The sequence below is a fragment of the Gymnoscopelus microlampas genome (genome assembly GCF_963454915.1).
Source record: "Gymnoscopelus microlampas genome assembly, chromosome: 13".
Lineage (NCBI taxonomy): Eukaryota > Metazoa > Chordata > Actinopteri > Myctophiformes > Myctophidae > Gymnoscopelus > Gymnoscopelus microlampas.
The window spans coordinates 40,715,467-40,740,202 of NC_139950.1; the positions used below are offsets into that span (position 1 = coordinate 40,715,467).

The following is a 24,736-nucleotide window of genomic DNA, read 5'->3' on the forward strand; positions in this document are numbered from 1 at the left end:
CACATTTTATTTCAATACTATTTTTAAAATAGCAGATCTACAAGCTCACAACGCGTTTGTGAGCTTGTAGATGATGATGTAGGTTTAAATGTGCTCATGTTGCTTCTTACGGGCTTGTTTTCCTAGACCCGGTTGCTTATTTCTCTCACATAACCTGGCAACACTGGGAGGGGAGGGGAGGCAAGAGATCAGAGAAAGAACTAGCAGCACAGCAGCAGCAGGACTCGACGATCTGCAACAACCACTTTACCACGATAGATCTACACACTCACATATACACACAACACACAACACAACATCAACGGAACGGACGACGGTTTTTTTCTAAAGCCCTGTCAGATTATACACCTAAATGATCCTATGGATTACTAATACACTTTCATCGAAGAACGGACGTGTTTTTTCTCCACTTGACAGCATCGGTAAGAAAGAACCTCTTTTCAATATTTCGGACGCGGATCGTCCGATGTTATTTCGGATATTTCAGCAGCCCTGATGATGGCTGTTAAACCACCGAGACCAACCTTTAAACGTTTTAGGTTACTGCTAAGTTATCCTTAACTACAGGGACACCGAGCCACAATGCGCTTAGATGAATGAATGAATGAATTAGGTAGGTATAGTTAACCTAGGTCACTGATAACCTAGGTCACGAATGAGCTTGTAGATCTGCTATTTTCAACAACAAAAAAATATTGAAGAAAATGTGAAAAATTTGGAATATTTTTTTTTTTGGAACATTTTTACAACACAAATCTTGTATGGGGGGTCCTGGCTGGCATAATAACATATTTTCAGATGGGGGTCTGCAGACAAATGCATATTAACTTGATCCAACAACCAAGAACCCAGTAATAATGCAAAGATGGTAACTAAAGTTACCAGACAGACAAATAGACCCTTCGATCGTCGTTGAGAGAGGGGTGGAATGGTTCCTTTATAGTGTTGTGTGTTGTTGAGCGGAGGAATTCTCTGCGATCGTTGTCGTCGAATAGAATCGAATAGAAAGAAGGCTGTCTGTCTGTCGTAGTACTAGACTACTAGTGCTCCATAATGGGCATTAAAAGTCACAATATTACTCGACACCATCGTGGAGCCGTGTTGAACCTCCACATCGCAGTCAGATCAGATGTTTATTTGATGTATTTAGTGGACGGCAGTATAGTTTGAGAAGTGAATTCGTTATATTGCCACAGGCTCTTTTTTTTGTCCCATCGCTTAACGCCTGCTGTGTCCACTCTACTCTACTGTATAACTTACATTGTACCAGTGTGAACTCAACCGTCTGATCCAAACTGTTGTGTTGCTTTGCTCATGATGGTGTAAGCCTTGGATGAAGACTATCATAGATGTATTTGATCGAGTCAGACTCGATAAAATACATCTACGATAGTCTTCATCCAAGGCTAATGATGGAGATGATGTGGAATATTTGTCCTCTGTCGCGCTGCTGCCTACACCAAACACATTATTATATTTGACATTCTCAGAGATTCACACAGCAAGTCTTCTTGCGTGACGGATCCCTTATATCCAATGTTATTTTCTTATCATCACGGTGGCTCGATCGTCGCCGTTGTGTGTGTGACTGTGACACAACGATCGAACAGAAATGGCTGGCATTTGAAGTTGTACCACGGTAGTAATAACGTTGTAATAGCGGATCGTTCCAGTTTATACAATGGACATGGACGATCTGAGAACACGGACTATTATGTGGTTCATTGTTGAGCAGCCAGCACCAGCTTTGGTGGTCTGGTCTCCGTAGGGCGGATGACATTATTGTAGCCCCCGCGACCCCATTCGTCAACCTTTTATAGTCATAAAATACATTGACCGTTTGTTGCCATTCTAATCCACTGGTTTTGTGTGTGATCGCGGTACATTATTGTCGCGTTACAGGTCTCTCTCTCTCCACTGGCATCATGGTGACCTTGTTGCGAACCAACCGCTCCGTCCATTTGTTTCTCTTTGTCAGAAACCCTGATGTTAAAAAATATATATTTTAAAAAAAAGTGTTACATAGATTTTGGTGTAAACAGTTTGACAATGTAAAAAGGTAAATACAAAATATTTTAAATTAGAAACCCTGATGTTTCTCAATGGATAATAGTAAGCAAAAACAACACCAAGCACCCGTCAGATAAACTAAACAGTCGTCTGCTCTGCAGAGAGAAAGGAGGCGACTTCCATTCGAACTGCACGGTTACTTTTTCAACTTGGTTGGTATTGTAGCGTTCGTTCACATGGTCGTTGTTGTTTCGGGTCTATATAGGCTTGTGTTTTGCTGTTGGGAGTCTCCAGTCTGCGGAGAACAGAACAGTACCATTGACACCAGGTTTTGCGAGAGAAACAAGCAACCCTGGTCTATGAAAACAAACCCAAAAAGAAGCGAGACACTTCGCCCTTTAAACATAATACATTGGCTATTTGAAAATATCCGATATACAAGCTCAGCTGTAGGTCTGCTATTTTCCCCAAAATTGAAAAATGTGGAATATTTTTGAAACATTTTAAGAACACAAATCTTGTATGGGGGGGTCGGGGGGTGGCATAAGATATTTTCAGATGTGGGGTCCGCAGACAAATAATTCACTAAGAAATGTTTGAGAAATACTGGTTTAAACAACAAGCCCAAAATAAGCAACTATACACTTAAGAAACAAGCCCCAAAAAACCGCAACCACCAATATTGACAAGCAACTTTACAGAAAAACAAGCCCAAAGTCGCATATAGTAAGCGGACATGGCAACACTGAACAGTATGCCGACTCGCCGAGGCGATGAGGGGAAAATGAGCGCTCTCTCTCCTCTGAGGCTCTCGACCAGTTTTCATCTAAAAATAATAATAACATCATCATCTCCGGACCGGGAGACAAAATGATACGGGATTATATATTATTTATGATATAATGATGAAGCTCGGCTTTCTTTTGCCCACACAATGTTGTGTTCATGTGTTGTGATCCATTGAAGTAGTGCTTCTTGTTGTAGCAGACTGTCAGCAGCCCCAGAAATGGCGTCATCCTCCGCTGTAGCCAGTGTTGCCATGTTTTGTGAGAGAAATAAGCAACCAGGTGTATGAAAACAAGCCCAAAAGAAGCAACTATAGGCCACACGAGCACTTTTAAAGCTATTATGCATCGGATATTATGCGATAATTAAATGTGGAATATTTGGAACATTTTTTAAACATTCTAACAACACAAATGCTCCCAAAGCACAAAACATTTTCATGAACATATTTGAGAACCACTGGTCTGAATAATAATTAAAACTTTTGGAAGCAAGCCCAAATAAGCAAGTACACTTTAAAAACGAGCCCAAAAAACTGCAACCATAATTTTTTACAAGCAACTTAATTAACAGAAAAATGAGCCCAAAGTCGCTTATAATAAGCGTACATGGCAACACTGATTCAATGCAGAGCAGACAGTGGACACAGTAAAAGCCTCCAGTGTTCATTTAACTCCGAGAGGCTACATTTGGTTACATTTGTTGACTCTCAAAGTTATAGGCTAGTCGTTACATGTACACTGCTATTATTTGTAGCTACACTACTATTTGTACAAGTTCAAACGGTTAAACGATCACTGAAGATTCTAACCGCGCACGATCTGTTGAGCCATGTTGCACAGCCTACTTTATCATCTGTCACTTTCATAGTCGAATGAGATTCAGCCCTTTCTGTGAAAATATCGGTGCATGTTGTTAATACAAATAGCCTAGGCTGTTGTTGAGTTTGCCATTCATTGATGACGAGTTACTTTCCGCTGTACTAGTAGCCACACACACTGAGCCCCCCTGACTAGTACACAGGGCATTACATAAACGGCTTTAAACCAATGATCAGCTCATGCTTTACTGTGCAACATGGATAGTATATATCCATATATAATATATTTATTTATTTATTACAACCTGTTTCAACAGATGTAGATACATGATATACCCCGCTTCTATGCTTAAATGCATCAAATGGAAAGTTAAGTCACAGGTCGGGTATGATATGTGAGTTGATTTGCATTGATGAGTTGTTAATGAGTAGCAGACAGCTGCAGGTCTACTCTACTCACTGCCTGTGTTTTCCATGGCATGCACTGCTGAGCAGCACTGTTGTAGAAGTGATGTCATCATAACAGTAGCTCCTCTGACTGACTCTCCAAGTTTGCCCCTGTTGCAGAAACACCAAGTGATTGCTCTATCACAGTGGTTCTCTAACTGTTTTAATATCATCGTCCCCCATAACTCTGAGAGCATGCAAACCAAATGGACCCTCCTAGGTCCCCGGATCACACTTTGAGAACCACTGCTCTATCATTTCTATTCTAACGGTTGGCTCAACTTCTATTTTCAGATTTGTTACGCTGGTCACCTAGAGGACTCATAGAGAGATGAAGGTACGTTCAAATAATTTGCACATCTCATCTATAGCGATTCTGTTTAAATTAAATACAAATCTCTCGATACTGTAACACAAGGTGCAGGTCACTGTCAATAAATCATTGTATAACTTTACTGTGCTGCATGATTTTTGTTTTCATCAGTTATTTTATTATCTATTTTATTATGTATATGTACATGAATGCTATTAAAGTTGAATGCTATTTTACTACATTTATGGACACATTTCAAGCACATACTTTCATTAAAAGTGGTGTTTGGCACTGACAAAATAAGACATTTCTTTCATAGAATGTTAATGAGTTAAGTGTGGAGGCGGTTGGCTATATTATTGATAAGAAAATGACTGATGTTTGCAAACCTCAAGTCTACATTCAATGTGGACCAGTAGATTAGAAAATAGGGGAACGTTTTATTTACATAAAAGTCTTTACTATTTTGATTGCAACTCCATTTAATTTGGAGGAAAACAACTCTAAAGGCTGTAGCCTATTTGTTTGGGAAGTAAGTTGCAAGTTATTGGATTGTTTTATTATTGCTTTAATGAAACAAAATTGTAACACTCGTTTTGTCTGTAGGCTTTGAACTTGGCAGCCTGTGCTGCTGTTGCCATGGTAGCCATACAGTATACATAGAGTGATACCCTGCAGAATCATTTCAAATTCAATATGCTGATATTTATATTAATTGGTATGACACGATGAGTGAAGCTTGTAGTATTTCTGGTAAAGGTCTATGTTTTTATTCACGTTTTGACATATTATATAAGATGTATAGCCCATAAAAGATCAATAACCTCAGTCACAAAACCATCCAACATGTAGCAGAGGAGAGGGTCTGAGATGAGGAGAATAAAATGTGTTTTCAATATAAGGTACAGAATGTTGTCATATTGTTCCTTGTTATTGATATTCTGTACATGCTGTGATCAATCAGACCACAGTGACATACACCGCCAATGGGGGATATAACAATATATCATGGAATGATCTTCAATGCGTTTTGTTACTGAATAATGTGTTAGTTATGCCGCCGGTGGGTGGCAGTGGATCAGGAGCTGTAGAATGGGAAGGTTCCCGGGTTGATCGCTGGCTCCCCCTGGCTTATGCTGTAAGTCTCAAAGTGTACTTTAGCAAGACACTGAACCTCTAACTGCTCCGGAAGAGTAGGTTGGTGCCTTGCATGGTATTGGTTACCTCTGCCGTTAGTGTGAATGGGTGAATGTAAAGCGCTTTGGACAATGGCGCTTATATACTGTGAATGCACCATTTACCATATTGTTTAATTTAATTTTATAGCTGTATGCTTTTGAGTTTGATCACAAATTAGTTACTTAACTGTTTTACTGTTTTACCCATTCCTATCACATTTACCCCTAAATTCTAATCCTTGCTCAAGTGTTGCTGAGATTTCATACAGGGCTGTGATTTCTCTATTTTAGAGCCATTCTGAGAACCCCACAATATTCTCCTGTAGTTTAGCCCCTAGTGTGTCAGGATGATTATTGGTTGCGTAGAAATCTTGTCACAAGATCATGACCGTATTCTGTTATTCCAGTAGTTTACATGGCAACCTAGAGGTGTGCATAGTTGAATTGCTTTAGTGGGTCAAATTTGCCATCACAGGCACACAGACAGCCTCAACTTTCTGTGCTGCTTAGTATGAGCCTTTTGTGGTCAAGGATGGAATGCCTTACCATAATGCGCCAGTCTGATAGCATTTGGGTATTGTTGGAATTCATTTGTTCTTCAGTCAGTTTATCCAGTCAGTCATCTTGCTGCTGCTCTTGTCCTTTCCTCAGTAACTGAGTTTGCTATCGGTAATGTAGTGCACTGGCTAAACATACACTAATGAGTTGGATAATTGATTTAGGCCCAGTTCATGCTTCAGTCTGTAAATCCTTAATTCTACAAACTCCTACACTTAATTATTCCAAATCATCCACAACTTTAGTAGTTTAGACTGGATCCTTTCATTAATAATAAACTTAAATATCATAAAATTGTTGCAAAAACATTCCCAGCTTGGTGTTCAAGCTCAGATGAAATAGTTTAAGCCCTCAGTAGAAAAGCCCTATGATGTTTGATGTTAAGGACATCCAATGATTGTGACTGTTAGTAACCCATCTTCATGTTTTTCATACTATGAACTGGCCTACTTAAAACTTTTAAGTGCCCCACTACTCATGGTTGAATTGTATGGAATTTGACATGCATACTTGAAGCCATATAGAATTGTTTGAGGATAGAGTTGCCAGGTCAAGAGATACGACTGTGATTCTGTTCAATATGGTCTATTAGAAAATGTGTGTGTACCTTGAGCACCATGTGCACTGACCAAATTTGTATGGTGATTGCAGAAGCTGTGAAGATGGAGTTTGTTTTTCAAACGTTTCAAAACGTCAGAATATTCATAATTGAAAACTTTGATGGTCTGAAGTGCAAATGGTGTAGACTAAAGCAAGGTTAAGGGAATATGTGGGCTAAGTTTTGTGTCCCAGGATTCTGTTTTGAAGAAGTTCTTTCAGGCTTCAGTTCCCACAGACTAGAGGATATGTCAATATAGTCAGCTGTGCCAGGTTTCCCAAGTTAATCACGATGCCATAAAGTGCGCCCACTGCCCAGAGTGCTTTGACTATATAACTGCAATTTCCCTGGAATACTTTCACATCAGTGCATTTATATCTCTTTATACTATGACTGGTACTGGTAGGCAGCCTTTAGGACTGATTTAAAACCAACTGTTTTAATTTTAGCATGCCAATTGTGGAAGCTGATTAGAAATAGCAATTGTTATGTTATTCTTGGATTCTGTAAAGGATTAGGTTGTGTAGATGGCAGGTAGATGTGTATTGAATGGGGGCAGGAATTTGAAACCTCTCTCAGATCACACAACATATGCAGAGAATGGACATATTTTGGAGTGACATTATTGGGGTCTACCGTAGCAGAAGAGAATGATCCCCTCTGCATGGTATCGAGTTAGGATAGAATTTAGTGACTGTGAGATCATCCTAAAATACAATCCTATTTTTATTTAATTGATTCAATATACTTTCCTTAACTTACGATTAATCGGTCATCATATCGGTATCAGCAATATCGGTATTGAACCGATATCAAATTAAATGAATGTGTTTTAGCTGATGATGAAGGCATCAATGTTATGATGGAGGCTGCAGATTGAATCAGTGTTTTCAGGGGAAGCTTTCAAAAGGGTCAACAAGTAGGAAAAATGTTATGTAAAAGTACTAAAATATGACTGATTCATGTTGATCACATGACTGAAATAATTAGAACAATTTGATCCCGTGGGGGAAATTCAGTTTTCAGCTAATTGCTGCTCAAATGGTTAGAAATTCGGGGCTTGAACCTGGGATGATTTGTGTGAGTTTGGACCAAATTTGTGGAGTTGTAGCAAAATGAAGTCGGGCAGAAATGGACAAATATGGGGAGTTGTATATGAAAGATTTCCTCTCTAGTTTAAAGCCAGCCATGCCATTGTCAAGGCAACCCCTGCCAAAGCACGAGTCACTGATATTGAGGTGACTCTGACAAAGAGGTAATTCACTGTGGGATTATTGTACAGCGTGTGAGCTATGTCGGGGGAAGTGTAATTCTTTTCTGCATGCCTCTTCCATGATACCTTTGTTAAGCATACAAGCACATTCATTATGCCACAATATGGTTTTATTATAATAACATTATTTTGTTATTTAGCCTAAGTAATTTTTTAGGCTTACCGTCTACAGTTAGTTTGTGAGATGGAAGTTGTTGTAGCTCATACTGATGTAAGTACACAGTAATTAATGGCACCCACATTCCCATCCATCAAACACGGCAGTTACATGTTTTATGTTTCAATATACTTGTAGCCTCATTTTTGCATTTCAATACTCATGGTAGACTATAAGGTTAGATGAAGTTTGAAAACTTGAATATAAATATTCCTGAGTAGGCCTTGTGCCAGCTCTGATCACTGTATACAGGATGACTTGTATTTCAAAGTCTAAGGAATATAAACAAACTATGATGACAACTTCATAATAATAAATCAGTTGGATACTATTTCCACTAATGCTTGAAATGACGGCAATCATTACAGCATTATTATTAAAGCTTGTTGTGCCTTTCCTATTCAAGAGTGAAGGTTGTAAGTGATTAGTTGGAAGCTATAAGACAGAATGTATACATCTTTTGGCTCTGGGCCAACAGACTGGACATTTCCTTCACTGCTGAACTAATGGTCAGGGCTTCCCTGACCTTGTACCTGACCCTAGACGCAAAGCCAGGCCATAAAACCTTCAGACAAACATGGGTAGCACACTTCTCTTTTGATAGCAGGGATGTAATTTCAATAATACTATACTTGTTTTGAGCCTTCCAGGAAATTCCTTTTGAAAATTGGCTCATTTCGCCGATGTGCTTGTGTTGTATAGAATCGACTGCTGAAATGTTAATGACCTCAGAGTTTGTATTGAGCAGAACATTTGCTGTATACTGCCATAGCCAGTGTTATATTTTTCTTGGGTGAGGACAGAATGTTTTCAGAGATCTTACTGACTCGGACACTTTTGTTTTCTCTGTCCACAAATGCATCACATTTGCTGAGAAAGCACTAGTACAAAATATTAACAGTAAAACTCTTAGTGTTAATGTAACCCTGAAGAGTGTACAAATGGAACCAAATGGACATTTACCGGTCCATTTGGTTCCATTTGTACACTCTTCTGAGTTCATTTTACTGTTGGCTTCACACACAGACAAACAGATCGTGATGTACTCTTACATACTTACTTGGTATGTATGACCTGTGCTGAGACTAATTTGGCTGGAGTACTTCAGTGCCAAGATGATCAGTGCACCATGACCTCTGCCATTTGTTTTCGTATGCTTTCTCTGTTGGAGAAAAGCCTCCTGTTAGAGATCATCATTTAAAGCCCTGGGATTATTATTTCTCAATTTTCTCATTTGGACTCTTTTAACCCAAGCCGTTTTGACGGTTTACTTTGTTTGGTTAGGTATGTTTCATAATCTTTCCATGTCAGTAGGAGGAGCATTTGGCACATTTTTGACAAGTCATATTTGCGTATGCTTTATCAAGCACATGCTGCTTGGAGGAGTGCATTTTACACATCAGAGGTAGCACTAGGTGAATAGCCCAAGATGCAGTCTTGATCGTGCTGCTGCTATAATGTTGGCTTTTGTATGCAGGGAATGAAGTGCTGCTGGAGGCTTGCGTTAGATACTGCTGTGCCCTGTTCTCTGCATGCCAATATTGTAGGTGAGAGCTGCTCTTGTTAGGTGCTGGAGGTGTTCAGCTCATTATGAGTTGGCACAATGCACACCTCCCAGAGGCACAGGACTTCCGCCTCCGCGGCCTTTAGTCAACTCGATTGGTTGAAATCCGAGGGGAAAAACATTGTGTGTGTCGTCGAGAGAGAGAGACGAGCATGGAGAAATTAAACTGCAGGGACCGTGTCTTCCATACACCGGTATTGGCTAAAACGATCAGACAATGGAATGGAATTCCCTTTCATGCTCCGTAATGAATGCAGGAAATGGAGGGCCATTATCAGTGGAAATAACAAACCTACTATTTGTGTTGGCGTGAGCGTGACGAATGTAAATCTGGCCCCGGCAGTGTGTTTTATCAGCCCTCCCTTGTTGAGTTGGGGAGGTCTGGCAGCCACAGCTGTCAAGATAACCCTCATGCCCTCTCCAGCTCTGAAGCAGGGGTCCTTTTCAGAGGAAGAAAAGAACGGGCTTAACTGCAGGAAAAGTCAAAGAGGCTTATTGGTGCGAACGATAATAACACAAAACACCGATGGGCTATGTACAGTAGTGCGTGCATGCTGCAAGCAGTCAAGCCTTGTGCTGCGTACCGGAGAAATGGTCAGCCGGTGGAAATGGCTGCTGCGTCATGTAAACGCTGTGTTGGCCGGGCCAGACTGCGCCAAAAGACTAATGAGGTGTTTATCTGAAGAGGCGGAGGGGCTGGAGTGTACTAGCACTCTGCCCCTGGATCCCATCTGTCAGAACCCCTCTCTCTGCCACGGGAACAGACAGAGGCTTCTTGCCCTGCCCTGGCCTGACTGTGACCAGCCTTCAGCTGTTTAAATACAGATCTTATAATGAACCCTATCTGTGAGCAAGTGCAAGCGGTTCAGATTTTTCTTTTTAATAAGAATCGTCTTTTCGTGCCAACTGGAGCTGGTGCTGAGGGATGTCACTCGGCATTTGTGCATTTTTCTGCCTGATGTGCTGTTGGGCCGACTCCCAGAAGAAGCAGCTTGGGGAGGTGATCGTGAGAACAATACGCTTGGTGCCGACTCACTACTCCGTTGGCTGGAGTGGAGACTGTGGATCAAAAAGTGCCAGTGGGTAATTAGGACTTTATTTTGCGTAACTCTCTGGAGAGGTGTCTTTCACCAGAGCCAGAGGCATCAGGGGGCCATGGGGGCCCACATTATGTGTGGAGCTCCAGGAGACGGTAAGGGTTTCTCAAATCTCAATGATGCTTGGACAGGGATAGATGGACACAGTGGCCACTGACTTTGTGTGATCAAACTTGTTAACTTCCAGTGAAAGGGCACCCACACACATTCACTGAACCCCAATGGTGACAGGCAAAGTGAATTTCTGAAAGAGAACTTTCAGGCTATGGCTGTAACCTCGGCTCTGTGAACTACAGATTTAGAAGGTATTTGCAGAGTCAACCTCAGGTCTTAATGGTTTAAAGAGAAGCATAGCTGATTTTCAACCTAAATCCATTGTTCTGATGCGAGGAGATCAATACTATAGTGTGGCAAAAAACAACCCATGTCTTCTATGTATTTCTCCTCGAAATGTTGTGAAGAGATGACATCAAACGCATTGTTTCTGTCATCGGTCATAATGTACGCCCAATGAAACTAAGTAAATAAGAGGTGCACTTATTTTGAAAGGCTTGTTTATGCTGCGTCAGTCCTCCTACATGGGAGAAGGGTGTTCCCTCTTTTTGACAGATATTATCATCATGACTGCCAGCCAGCCAAGGTTGACGTAATGGCATGCAGGCTACTGCTGAGAACAGGAGGCACACACCCCCACCGTGAGAAAGCGCTCATATTATTAGACAACTCTACTCAGGAAAATCCTCAGTGTTCATTTAACTCTGAGAGCAATGGTGGCCATTTTCTTCTTAAGTAGAAGTATCAATACTGCAATGTAGAAATACTGGAAAGTCTGGAATTCTAAATTTACTTGAGTAAAACTAAAAGTACAGAAGTATTGGAATCAAAATGTACTTACTAAGTACTAAAAGTAAAAGTACTCATTATGGAGAATGTTCCAAATTTAACTCAGTTTTCAAATTGACACTTTTTTTCAGAGCATGTACACGGATTATTTTATCTGTCAATGAAATATTAGAACAATAAGAAGGAAATGGATAAATGAACACAGTATTTTACTGTGTGGGTTACACCAGGACGACCAGCTTCTGCCTAATGACAGTATAATACACTGCTTTGTTGGTTATAGGGCCTCAACTATCAATTATTCAACTGTTATCACCTGAATAATAGAAGCGCATTTCTTTAAAACGTAACCGGTAAACAAATCGAGGTGAAAAAATTCAAATAGATTTCTTATCATCGACTAAATCAATTAGTCTAAAGATTTATACTTTGTCGCACAATGGAGCCACACAAAAATACAGGAAATAGCAGATCTACAATCTCCCAACGCATTTTTGTGACAAGTGAGCTTGTAGATCTGTTACTGTTGGTACTTTTGGAAAAGAAAACCATTTTTATGATTTTATTAAAATCAATTAGGCTATGTTTTATAATGAATACAATCAGTTAGTTTGAATAACTGTTGCGCCTCTACTTGGTAATAGCTGATTCAACCATTTGACATTTTACACTTCAGAAAATATCTTTGATAATTATTGTGAAAGTTTTTTTTTTAAATAGGCTATCTATTCAGAGCACCTGAAGCTGACCATAGGACAGTACTTGGTCTGCACTAACTTGACTTTCAATTTCCAATTGATCAGTATAAGAAATATACAGAACTAAAGTATATTCTATTCAGAAGAGTATTCTACCTATCCTTTAAAAAAAGTGGGGAAAAAAGAAGAGAAACCCCTCCCTTTATTAAAAAGCCACTGACACTATTCAATTGTGACTGTTTTTGTTCATCAGTTGTTTATTTGACCTGGGAATAGACTAGCCCACATGCAATATGTCAACATTCCCTGGTAAATTAAATAAGCAAACAAGGCTAAATTCATGTTATAGTATACGTTATTGAACTTGGCGTTGTTCATTTAATTTAAATCAAATGAGCGAACAAGGCTAATTGAAGGTTACACTTCGCATTATTGAACGAGGCGTTGTTCATTTAACCCATTAAGACCTGGAACTTTGTCATTTTTAGATTTGAGCTAAAAAAGCATTATTTTACACTTTGGGCTATTCAAAAATAGCAGATATACAAGCTCATAGCGAGGCACCGAGTGCCGCACTACGAGCTTGTAGATATGCTATTTTTGAAAAATCGTGAAAATGTGTGCAAATCTTTGAATATATATATTTTTAAAGCGAACATTTTTAACTCAAATCGTTGCTTCTGGGAGGTCCCTGGAACAAAATATTTTGATGGGGGTCCGCGTACATATCATTTTGGGGGTCCTTGACATGAAAAAGATTGAGCACCACTGGTATAGAAACATACGTTTTTCAGAAAACTGTTGAGATTTAGGCATGTAGAATCGGCTTCAGGTCTCAATGGGTTAAAGTAATTTGTCCAAAACAAAAATATGTGTGTCATTTTGTTGTCTGTCTTTTGCAAAGCTTTCTTACATCACAGTGCTGGTGCCAGTTTTCCTACTATCAAGTATCTTTATCAGCAAGAGATTATTTGATACTCAACTCATGATGTCATCACTGACAGTGACAACTGACAAACCACTATCTTAAAGTAACATAAATTGAATATTTGTTTCCCCAAACGTTTGCAAACGTGACACACTGCCTTGTTGAATAATGCCTGCGTAAGGCTGCTTGGAACCTGTGATTGTGGTGCAAGTTAATGAATGTGTGTGCTGAAGTGGTGAGCATCCTATGTGGAAGTCCCTCGTATTGATTAGTTAATGATCACCACGCTCCATTCAGGCTTACAAATGATACCAATGAGAGTTAGAGCGTGCTGTTGGACTTACCTCGTGTTTATAACCTCTTCAACTCTGTCTTATTTTTTTGTATCTGTTTTTTCCCTCCCATGTGAGGTAATTATTCATGAACATACAGTACATACGGTACATACATATACAATGCATAAATGCCCCTCATTTCCCGCCCGCCCACCCGCTCTCCCTCCACCATCCCACTCTTCCCAGATGCAGAGACAACACTGCAAGACAAAAGACAAAATTGTAATAATAATAATGATAAAAGATATATAATAAAAATATAGACATTGTATAGAAATGTGATAATGTTAGTGGTAATAGTATTAACGATAACAACAGTAACAATGTTTCAGCAGGCATGGGTAAACGTTCTTATTGGAACTGATTTTGGTAATTAAAGCATACAGTACGTATACAAATGGCATACAAAAATCATCATTTAGCCTTAATCCCCTTAGAAATTGAGTCAACCTTTTGCGGATTGAGGAGAGATAATTAAATAACAAAAGTGAAGTATAGAAAATAAAAAATAAGAGAGAGGAAAGAAAGTGAAAGGAAAAAGAAAGGGGAAAAAATATGCGGGGGGGACCGTGTGTGTGTGTGTGTGTGTGTGTGTGTGTGTGTGTGTGTGTGTGTGTGTGTGTGTGTGTGTGTGTGTGTGTGTGTGTGTGTGTGTGTGTGTGTGTGTGTGTGTGTGTGTGTGTGTGTGTGTGTGTGTGTGTGTGTGTGTGTGTGTGTGGGCACCAGTTTCTCACATACAATGCATAAGCCTATGTGTTACCTAATTCAAATATCGCTTTCCTCCGGAACCACTGTCAAGGTCTTTACATAGTTCACAAAAGGCATCCATGTTTGCTTGTACAGTAAGTTCTCAAAGAACCATTGAGTGAAAATGAAATCTTTTCAAGCTTGAGATAGAATAGTACATCCTTTATCCATCCATTATGTGTAGGTGGACAAACTTGCTTCCATTTAAGGAGTATGAGACGTCTTGCTAAAAGAGAGGTAAAAGAGATTAAGGTGTAGACTGTAGAGGGATGTTAGTCCCAAGGAGAACAACAAATATGGCCGTTAGAGGGTTGGGGTGGGCCGGCTACCCCTGATATGTCGGAATAGGATTTGAATATGTCTGTCCAGAAGTCCAGTGACCGAGGGCATGACTGAAAAATTGACCGAAATGTGACAGATCAGTGTGCAGACAGTGTTGTCTGCACACATCACTAATAGCCGGAAATATCTTTGCTAGTCTTGCATTGGTATAAATCTTATGAAGTCTTCTTGGCCTGTTACAATTATTACATAATGGCCGAATCGCTAATAATTATTTGAGATAATTGCATTTGTTTTTGACGTAATCGCCATAATCATTTATTCATATATTTTCAAACATTTAAAAAAATAGTTGAAATAGCAGATCTACGAATGTCGAATGTGCTCCCAGAATAGGGATGCTGGGGCTCAACTAAGCGGTTAAGTCCTATACTTTGTTGGCCGGAGTCCCCCAGGCGTCTATATTACACCCCCCCCCCCCCCCCCCCCCCCCATCCATTTTCCCTCTACACCAAATATCTCCACCAAATGCAGCAGATCTACAAGCTCACACTATAAGCTTTTATTTTCCACCCAATCTTGGCCACAGAATAGGGGACGCTAGGGTTCAAGACAAGTAGTTAAGATTGTTATCGCACCCCCCCCCCCACCCTAACCCCCGCTCTGGAAATGGCACGTCTGTATTCTCAGCTTATTTTCAACCTCTGCCCCTTTGTGTCCTTGAGGCAGAACAGTCCGATACACATCCAATGATGATACAAGACTCTGCCTTGTGCCTTTTATTAGCTTCACGGGTGTATTCATTATAGCGGAGTAGTAGCCGAGTTGCTTTTTCTCATTGCCCTCCGAGGCGAATTCTCCCACACCCAGAGCAGATGGTATGCGTTTTTTTTCCACCAGATGAATCACTCAGCTGTGTGGGTTATGTGTCGGTGGCCTGGTCTGTGTGAAGCATGGTGTCTGTCTGTCTGTCTGTCTGTCTGTCTGTCCTGGCTGGTCGTGAACAGTGCTGCACACCCGTGTCCGACAGTCTGGTGGAAGCGTTCCCAGAGAACAGCCTCATGTTTTCATAGACGAGTCTCTCCGATCAGTGTTATTTATGTTCATTCTTGTATAGCCTATTACAGTGGTTCTTAAAGTGGGGTCCGGCGGGGACCCCCAGGGTTCTTTTGGGGGGGGGTATCAGCCAGGGGGTCGCCAGCAAAAGTAGTTAATATAGCATCACAATCATTTTAGCCACTTTAACCAGTATTTTATACTTTGGCTATGAAAAAGTGTGAACATTTTTGCAAATCTTTGGATATATATATTTTTAAAGCAATTCTTGTTTACTCAAGTCTTTACTTCTGGGGGGTCCCTGGAACAAAATATTTTGAGATGGGGTTCAGCGGCCAAATACAATTTTGGGGGTCCTGGACTCCTTGAAATGAAAAAGTTTTGAGCACCACTGATACAGCAACATAAGTTTTTCAGAAAACGGTTAGGATTTAGAAGACATTTTTAGAATAGGCCTCAGGTCTTAATAAAACCAGGAAAGCATCTGTGTCATTTTAGCTGTATATATAGCAACACAAGTTGTTGTTGTTGTTGTTTTTTTTTTGGATCAGTGATTTAGAGCTGTGGCTCTCAAAAATAGCAGCTCTACAAGCCCACAGCGTATCACTTTGCGTATCACTTTGCTTGCGCTGCGAGCTTGTACATCTGTTATTTTTAAACATTTTAGAAAAATCTAGAAGATGTGTACTTGAACATTTTGGGTGTCCTTGGCATGAAAAAGTTTGAGAACTACTGATTTTAGAAGGAATTTTGTTATCAGCTCTTAAAGGGTTAAAATCCACAGACTTCTTCCCTGACCTGTCCTCCCTTTTCTCTCTCCAGCCTCTGGAGGAGCCCCCCTACCTGACCGTAGGGACGGACGTCAGCGCCAAGTACAGAGGGGCTTTCTGTGAGGCCAAGATAAAGACTGCCAAACGGCTGGTCAAGGCCAAGGTAAGACAATTAATTGCCTCCGTGTTTATCATCCATCATTTCCCACAGTCACTATGTCTGTGCTGGGTGGCTGACTGTGTGCTTATTAGAGCCAGACCAATATATCGGTCTACATCAGCGGTTCTCAACCAGTGGTCCGGGGACCACCAGTGGTCCTTGAGGGGGTTCCAGGTGGTCCCCAGCTAACTGATGGAGAATTGGTAACCAAATGGACCGTTATAGATCCTTAACTCTTGAGAGCGTAAAATGAACGGGTCCATTTGGTTTCATTTTACGCTCTCAAGAGTTACATTGTTAAACATCTGCATTACTTAATTTCCAAGAAGTGTACACAATTAGAGAATATAGAAGCATTTTTCTTTTGATAGAATCTCATCCAACAACAACAAAATATTCAAAGTTTTAGTATTATTTGACTTTTCTGAAGACATCGGTATTATATGCAATCATGTGTCCCGATTCTTTTACAACTTTCAACCTGGCTTCCCTATTTTTGGGCATTTGAACATTTTCAAAAGTAAAAAAAAAGCAAAATAATAATAATACATTTTTCATAACGCGGCACGATTGGTTGAGCGGGCTCCAGTGGAAAATGTCTCCCATGTGAATATAGTCTCTCTTATACTTGCTTAAATAGTATCAGCTTAAAAAAGATGCTTGGTTTAATTGACTATGCTGTTGTTTTCTTGGCAGTCTATTTACTTGACCGCTCGCTCACCCTGCTGTTGGTTGACTAGAGTTCATGCCATTTACTCCAATCTTGCACTTTGTAAGTCACTCTGGGTAAAGGGCGATTTGCTAAATGCCTAAATGGAGATAGTAGTTTAAAGTGGTAAGATCCTGGAATTATCCTACTGAGAGGAGTTGTTTCTTTGGCTGTGGTGATTCTTGAAGGTTTCCACTCATTGCCTGGTTTACACATTCAATTCCCAGTAGGCCTTCCCTGTAAAAAAGGGCTTCTGAAATTGAATGTGCAAGTGGTAACTGTATTATGCTTTAGATGAAACTGTCCAACAACTATGTTATTGGTCACAATCAAGAGAGATTACGATTAGGTTACGTGCTATGCCTCCACATCTCAATATTATTCAGGACCTTTTTTACCTTCTTTTTTTACTCATTCACTGCCAGAGTTTTTCAGAACAGTCTGCAGCCAGTGGCAGCTTTTTTGAGCATTTTTACTAACCTTTCAAGAGCCACAGAATATTTCGCTCCAGGACGATCGACACACAGAGTGTCGCAAGAGATGGAGAAGTGTCTCTGCTTCCATCGGGGGGAAAAAGCGTGTCACCGCGACCCTCCGTTCCATTATTGGCTGTTGAATATAGCGTGTTCTCGCAGAAAAAAACAAGAAATCGAAATCCTTTAACATTAGATCGGACGGGGCTGAGTTTGTTGTGATCACGTCGTTATTTCCGGGTATACTCTATTCCGGAAGTCATAGAATCACTCAGAGGTTGGCCAAGAGCGCCATCTAGCGTAAACACTGAAAACACTGTTTTGACGTGTTACACGTCATTGGCACTGATATTTTTGGGGCTTTTTCTGCCTTTATTTATAGTTTCATAGTAGAGATGGACAGGAAACAGGTGGAGAGAGATGGGGGAGAGACATTCAGCAAAGACCGTCGGGAACGGGACTCGAACCTGCGGTGCGCTGTCAGGCTGCTTATGAGCCTAGGTGCCCGGATCTGTAGGCCAGGTCCGGGCCATATTCAGTACCTTTAATAAAGAGGAAAATTATCTTTATAAAAAACAGTTAGTGCCACATTCCGATGTTAGTGCCACACATACCGATCAGAGCCCAGATTTAATCACTTATGCCCTATTTTATACTTCATTGTACGATGGTGTCTTGCGGCAAAAAATCTACAAGCTCACAATGTTGTGATCTTGTAGATCGGTGGTTCTCAAAATGCGATCCGGGGACCCCCAGGGGTCCTTGAGGGGGTTCCAGGGGGGTCCCCAGCAAAATGTTTTAATATAGCATCACAATCATTATAACCCCTTTATCCCTATTTTATACATTGGCTATTCAAAAATAGGGTTAGAGTTCTGAACATTTTTGAAAAGATTTTGAAAGTGTTTGAAAAATGTTGAGTAATTAAAACTTTCTTAACACATATCTTCTCTTCTGGGGGTCCCTGGCACAAAGAAAATTCAGATGGGCGGGGGGGGCGGCCAAATACATATCACTTTGGGGGGACTTGAAAAAGTTTGAGTACCTCTTGTCTAGGGGCCACCAGTCGCCCACCACTCAATTCTCTCCTTGTCTTGCACCCATTCGCTGCTGAGCTCTGAGGTTATTATCATGTGTCGGTGCTGTGCCGTGCCGTGCCGATGAAGGCATCGCACGGTGCACATCATATACTATCTCTGCTTTCCCAGTGGGACAGGAGCATCTGGCTGATACAATAGCGACAGATCACTCATCTTTGCCTTTTGCGCGAGTGTGTGGGAGGAACAAAGACAGGATGCTGGCTGTTCTCCGTGTCAACTTATTGTAGTTGCCTGTACAGACAAAGGAGCAGAGATGTTCATCACTCTGGCATAGCAGATGTAATTGTCAATTGATGAGCCTTTTTATCTCATGATCCAGCTCAAACGGTGTGATGAATTATACCTTCATATGAGATTCTTGGTTACAAGCCGTAGGTGGTGTCAAGGTATTTGTGACAGTCTTCCACTCGTATCACCACATACAGTGTTGAGGAAGGGGTTTATTTTTGAGGAAGCTTGGTGTGTGAGACCTGCGCACGCTACATTGCACAAACATTGAATCATAGCAAGCAATTAGTCGGCGGTTGTTGTGATTCTGAATATTCCTCTGTAATGATTGCCTCTCGAGCCATTCGGTTCATTAGTCGCTGTCTGCTTGTTGAACTAAGTAGATGGCTGCAGCATACGGCACTGATTTCTTTCATGTGGCTTTAGGTCCTGATGAAATTAAGTGTAGGCAATTTATGTTTTTTCTGTGATGATGATTTGCACTATTAATCTGAAACATGAAACCTGTAATTGAACAAACAACAAAAGATATATATATATTTTAACATTTAACACAGGAACCCTAATATCCCTACAGTATTCTGGGGAAAACAGGTGGGGAAACTAGCACATCTACAAGACTAGCACATCCACAGTCACAACGCATCGTGTTGCGACACGTTGTGAGCTTGTATGTACTGTAGATTTCCTATTTTTGATGAAGAGATTTAGTGTAGAGGGAAAAAAGGCGACATATACGGTTTAAGTGGTTAAGCTATACTAGCTATAGAGTAGACTACAGTCCTGGCAATAATTATCAACTTTCTGGAATTGTTTGGAAAAATCTACAAGCCACAGAACAATAAATATCTTACATGAACATTTTTACCAAAATAGGCCAAAAGCTGGACTTGTCTGTCATCACTTTATTTTCTGTGACTGGTTGATTTGAACATGTTTCATGTTTCATAGCATTGTCAGTTGTTTTACACAATACAAATTTACAATGAGCTTTTTTCTCAAGAGAAAACCATATACATTTCCTCAGTCTGCACAAAGTTTTGCAGGGGGGGGGGTACCTATGAACTTAAAATCAGTGACGGGGAAGTTGTGCAGCCCTGATGGAGTGCTGATTTAGTCGATCATATACGGTTTGATTAATTGGAGAGTCTGGCATCGGTTGTTTAGATTCAAGCTGTCATGCAGTTTAATACAGGCCTGCGTTGAATCGTGGATTGGAGCTGAAGCTCCTCGGCAGGAGTGTGCAGGAGGGATCAGGTGTTTCTGACATTCACAACAAGTCAAGGATTTAGAGAGCGGGAGCCGCAGCATGGTCCTTATCCAGCAGCCCTTCACCCTCCTCCCTTCTGTGGAGAGGGAGGGCTCCGCTCCCTCTGCCCAGCCCTATGAGGGAAGGGAATTCCTCTCTTCTGTGAGGCAGGAATGCAATTATCTCCATAGTGGAAGAATAGGCTGCCTCAGGAAGTAGCTTTACCATTCTCTTCCCTTTTCTTTAATGACCTGCTTTTCATGGCCGTCTCATATGTTTCACTGTCTAGTTATGTCTTGTTATCATCGGGCTCAGCTTGAGTTTCATTCATTCTCCTGATCCTCCCATCACACTGAGAATGTAATGATTGCAATTTTCTGGTCTTACTGTCAAGAGGGACCATTGTCTAACGGCAGCCGTGTCTTGTTGGGAACAATGCTTAACATCTTTCATTTGTGTTTGCGCGGTGGAGAATTACAAGCTCAATCGCAGTGGATGAAAGTGAAATCATTTTTTTCCCCTTCTACAGTGCCATCAATTTTGATGTTCCTAAAACTCAATTCACACCCCCGACTCTAAAACTGAAAGAGGAGCACAAGTAAAGTACAACTATCACAGTTGCGTTTGTCACAGTTGGTTGCACATCATGTAGTGCATCGAAAATAGCCGATCTACAAGCTTGCGACGCATTGCGAGCTTGTCGATCGGCTATTTTCGAAGCACAACACCGGCGTGTAAACAAAGCAACTAAGTGTAAACGAGGCCTTAGTGTCCATCGAACTATCTGTCTGTATGTCATATAGCTGATGTTGTCAGGCAGATGCAAGATTACCTCAGCTTGATCAGATTATGATTTGCTGCACCTCTCACCCCAGGGAGAAGGGGGGGGTGAGGGGGGATGGTCATGCAGCTTACAGCCCATTACAGTCACAGCAGAAACAGATGACAGACAAACTACAGTCTTTCTCTCTGTATTTAGTTTCTCACAATTACAAATAAGCGTACAACAATGGCATAGGGTAGCAATACATTACTGTGTAAACAACATGGCAGGTGTGGATAAGGACCACCAACAATACTTCTCTTCTTGGCACCATGGGCATTTTTCCCATCTGTGGTCATAAACCCTGTTGCTTCAAAAGCAATAAAGCTGTTTTTGCTTCTACTAGACCAGCGTGAGACTGGAGTTCATGAGTCTAATCAGCGTAGCCCAGTTATAGAGTCCAGGGGCAGTAGTACTGTGTGTCTCTCTGCCATCTCTCAAGTGTGAGATTCCTGTGGCCTCAGCCAACCCTTTTGGGGAATTACTTGTTTACTCTCATTACTGATTCTGCTCCCCCCTCCGGCAGGTGACCTTTAAACCAGATCTGTCCACAGCCGAGGTTCATGACGAACACATCAAAGGACCTCTAAAGGTAAGATATTGCAGCGATGGAGGAGTCTGGGGTGGCTTGTCACTGATACCGTGTTACTTAAACACTTCAAATCCACACATTTGTTTCAGCATTGCAACAAAACAAAACGGCTTAAATAAGGTTGTTACATGTAAGTGCTTACAGGTCTTACAGGTTCATTGTTTTTTTTTGTTGGTGCAGTTGCAGGTTTTTTGTAATTTATTTGTACCACTGATTGCTTCTATTTCGCCATGTTTTAGATCAAGAGTCCTTTAAGGATAAGGACCCTTAGCTTAGAGAGCTGAAGCAGGGACGCATAACATTGTGTTGCAGATTACACTTTTTCATTAGATTTCATAGATGGCTTCATAGGCATGTTTGACAGCACTGATGGTTTTTGTTCATGTGTATTTTCAGATGTTTAACCACTTAAACCCTCAAAACTTAGTAAACTTGACTTTTGGCTCTGTACTTTTTCTCCCTCGAAATCAAGCTCACAGTGCGAATGTTTCCCTCTGAATAGGGATGCTATGAGCTTGAATTATAGGTTTATCAGTCAGAGTCAGACAGACACATAATAATAATAATGATGGTAATATTCAATAATTATAATGATGTTTAATGATAATCTGTGAGGTATACAGTGCAGATGTAAGCAATCTCTCATCCTTGGGCTTCAGGTGGGTGCTGTTGTAGAGGTGAAGAACCAGGATGGAGTTTACCAGGAGGCTACCATCAATAAGCTGACAGATGCTAGCATATACACTGTGGGTGAGTTGTCTCAACTTTTAATGGACTCTTCATGGACTTCTGAACCACTGCACCCCAGTGGATTAAGAGAGATGAAAACAAAGATTTTCCAGGGACATATTTTACAGGGACATATTTTGCTGTCCTTTTAACAGCCCGTAGATGGTCCTTGATTTGCTAATAATACCATGTGAACAGTACTGGCTCGTGTCAGTGTCTCAGGAAAGCTAGAAAACAACTTGTTGGCATTAAAACACAGAAACCAGAAGGCTGTGCCAAAACATGGCACTTTTAGTAAGTGAGAAGAAGGGGTATGTTTGAGATTTAGCGGCCTGGAGGTCTATATCTGTGCGTGTGAGTGTGACTGTGAGTGTGCGTGTGTGTGTGTGCGTGCGGACTCCTGGCCTACATACAGTACAACCTAACAGTTTTTCCTTCTCCGCTCTCATCTCCGCAGTGTTCGACGACGGCGATGAGAAGACCCTCAGGCGTTCCTCGCTCTGCCTGAAAGGAGCACGTCATTTTGCAGAGAGCGAGGCAAGTCCCTGCCGTTGCGCCGCAACAGTTTTACACCAGGATTCTGTTTGTCTCAAATCTCCCAACAGTCGAGCACTTTTTCTTTCTCTCTTCGTGCTTTCTGGCACTGAATAAAACCTTGCTTATGAATGGTGCCGCATGGGCGTCCAAATGTTCAGCTGCTGTCTGAAATGCACAGTGGGCAATATTTCCAGGAAACCTAAACTGATATTGATGCAAATGTGATGAGGAAAATCCCTCCTGGCTACAGCCACAGCAGCTTGTGGATAAGTTCCTATGCAAAGAATTTCTTCAAGCTGCACACAGGACGCATCCTCTGCCTTCTGTAATTCAGGTCTAATTAAAAAATAAATGACACTGTCTTTTGACCTCTGTCTATCTCCCTTGCAGACACTCGACAGGCTCCCGCTCACCAACCCAGAGCACTTTGGCACACCTGTCATTGGCAAGAAGGGCAACCGCGGCCGGCGATCAAATCCAGTGTGAGTATTGCCCTCCCTCTCAGTAAACCCAGGCTAAACTTTTACTGTGTAACAAATGACTACTACGCTGCTGTTGACATTCGAGATCCAATTGGTTGACGGCAGGCTTCCAAATTCTCTGTGTTTGAAAAAAAAATCTGTCTCATCTCGGTCATCTCTTCATAATAAGCCCTTAATGCACAGAGGAGGAGATTGGGCCTGTCTAACTCCTTAGGCTAGATTCATACTTGGGTGCACAGTGGCGTCCCACAGCGAAAATAGCCGATCTACAAGCTCTCAACATGTCACGCTGCGACGCATTGAGAGCCTTTAGATCAGCTATTTTTGGCAGGCTTTAATCTGGTAAAGCGTGCGTGTGTGCAGGTCAGGAGGACAGCCATGGCACCGTGCGGCTCAGGCGGATGTGATCATCCTTCCCTCTCAGGCGACCACTCCAATGGATATTTTATGTTCTTATGCTGCTTCTCCGGGGAGGCTTCTGTGTGGTTTTCATCAGGGAATAGATAGAATTGCTGTAGACGGTGGGGGTTGCGTACAGAGATAATTGGGGCTCCTCTTCGTATAAAGAGGACACTCGGCTACATAATCTCATTCTACGACTACCTCCCTAATGGTACTCAGGGAAAAGTCAATATTACTCTTGAACGTTGATATAATATTGACTTGGAACAGTCCCTGCAGCACATTAGAGCCTTGTACCTTTTTTTTTTGGTCTTTACCTCAGAAGAACTAGGGATGATGACAAAGTCTTTGCTTAGGTTAGTCATTGTTAGTTGTGCCACAAAGCGATGCAAAACTATAGGAATGAGACTGACTGACTGACTGGCTGGCTGTGTAAGTATGTAGACACCCCCAAATGAGTGGCGATGCAGGGTGGCCGTAGCTGAGTGGGATGAAAAGGACGTCTGGTAACGGTTTGCCTCGCAGCCCGGGTCTGTGTATCGAAGTGTCCCTGATCAAGCCGCTTAATCCCTAACCGCTCCCCCCTCGAGTGCTCATAACCATCTGAGCAGCCATCAGCTGAGTGAAGCTGAAACTGAATTCCCCCCACATGAACTAACAAGTATCTCAATGAGCCACGCGGCTCAACTATGCACACCTCTGGGTCGCCTTGTTTTAATATAACACCTCACTATGGTGACGCCTCGGAGCTGTGAATTGATCACGTAGGATACATTTCTGGGGGCTTTATGG

At 41.4% G+C, this 24,736-nt stretch overlaps 1 protein-coding gene across 3 annotated transcripts in view; it reads left to right on the forward strand.

Moving 5' to 3' along the window:
- Positions 1-207: 207 nt before the first annotated feature.
- Positions 208-24,736, forward strand: part of arid4b (AT-rich interaction domain 4B) — a 50,374-nt gene continuing 25,845 nt past the window's right edge. For all 3 annotated transcript variants that reach the window (XM_084077309.1, XM_084077310.1, XM_084077311.1), the window contains exons 1-7: positions 208-422; positions 4,358-4,400; positions 16,513-16,623; positions 21,729-21,794; positions 22,454-22,544; positions 22,981-23,060; positions 23,451-23,542. In XM_084077309.1, the coding sequence (XP_083933435.1) occupies positions 4,395-4,400; positions 16,513-16,623; positions 21,729-21,794; positions 22,454-22,544; positions 22,981-23,060; positions 23,451-23,542 (446 nt within the window). In that variant the 5' untranslated portion in view covers positions 208-422; positions 4,358-4,394. The remainder of the gene's footprint in view (positions 423-4,357; positions 4,401-16,512; positions 16,624-21,728; positions 21,795-22,453; positions 22,545-22,980; positions 23,061-23,450; positions 23,543-24,736) is intronic.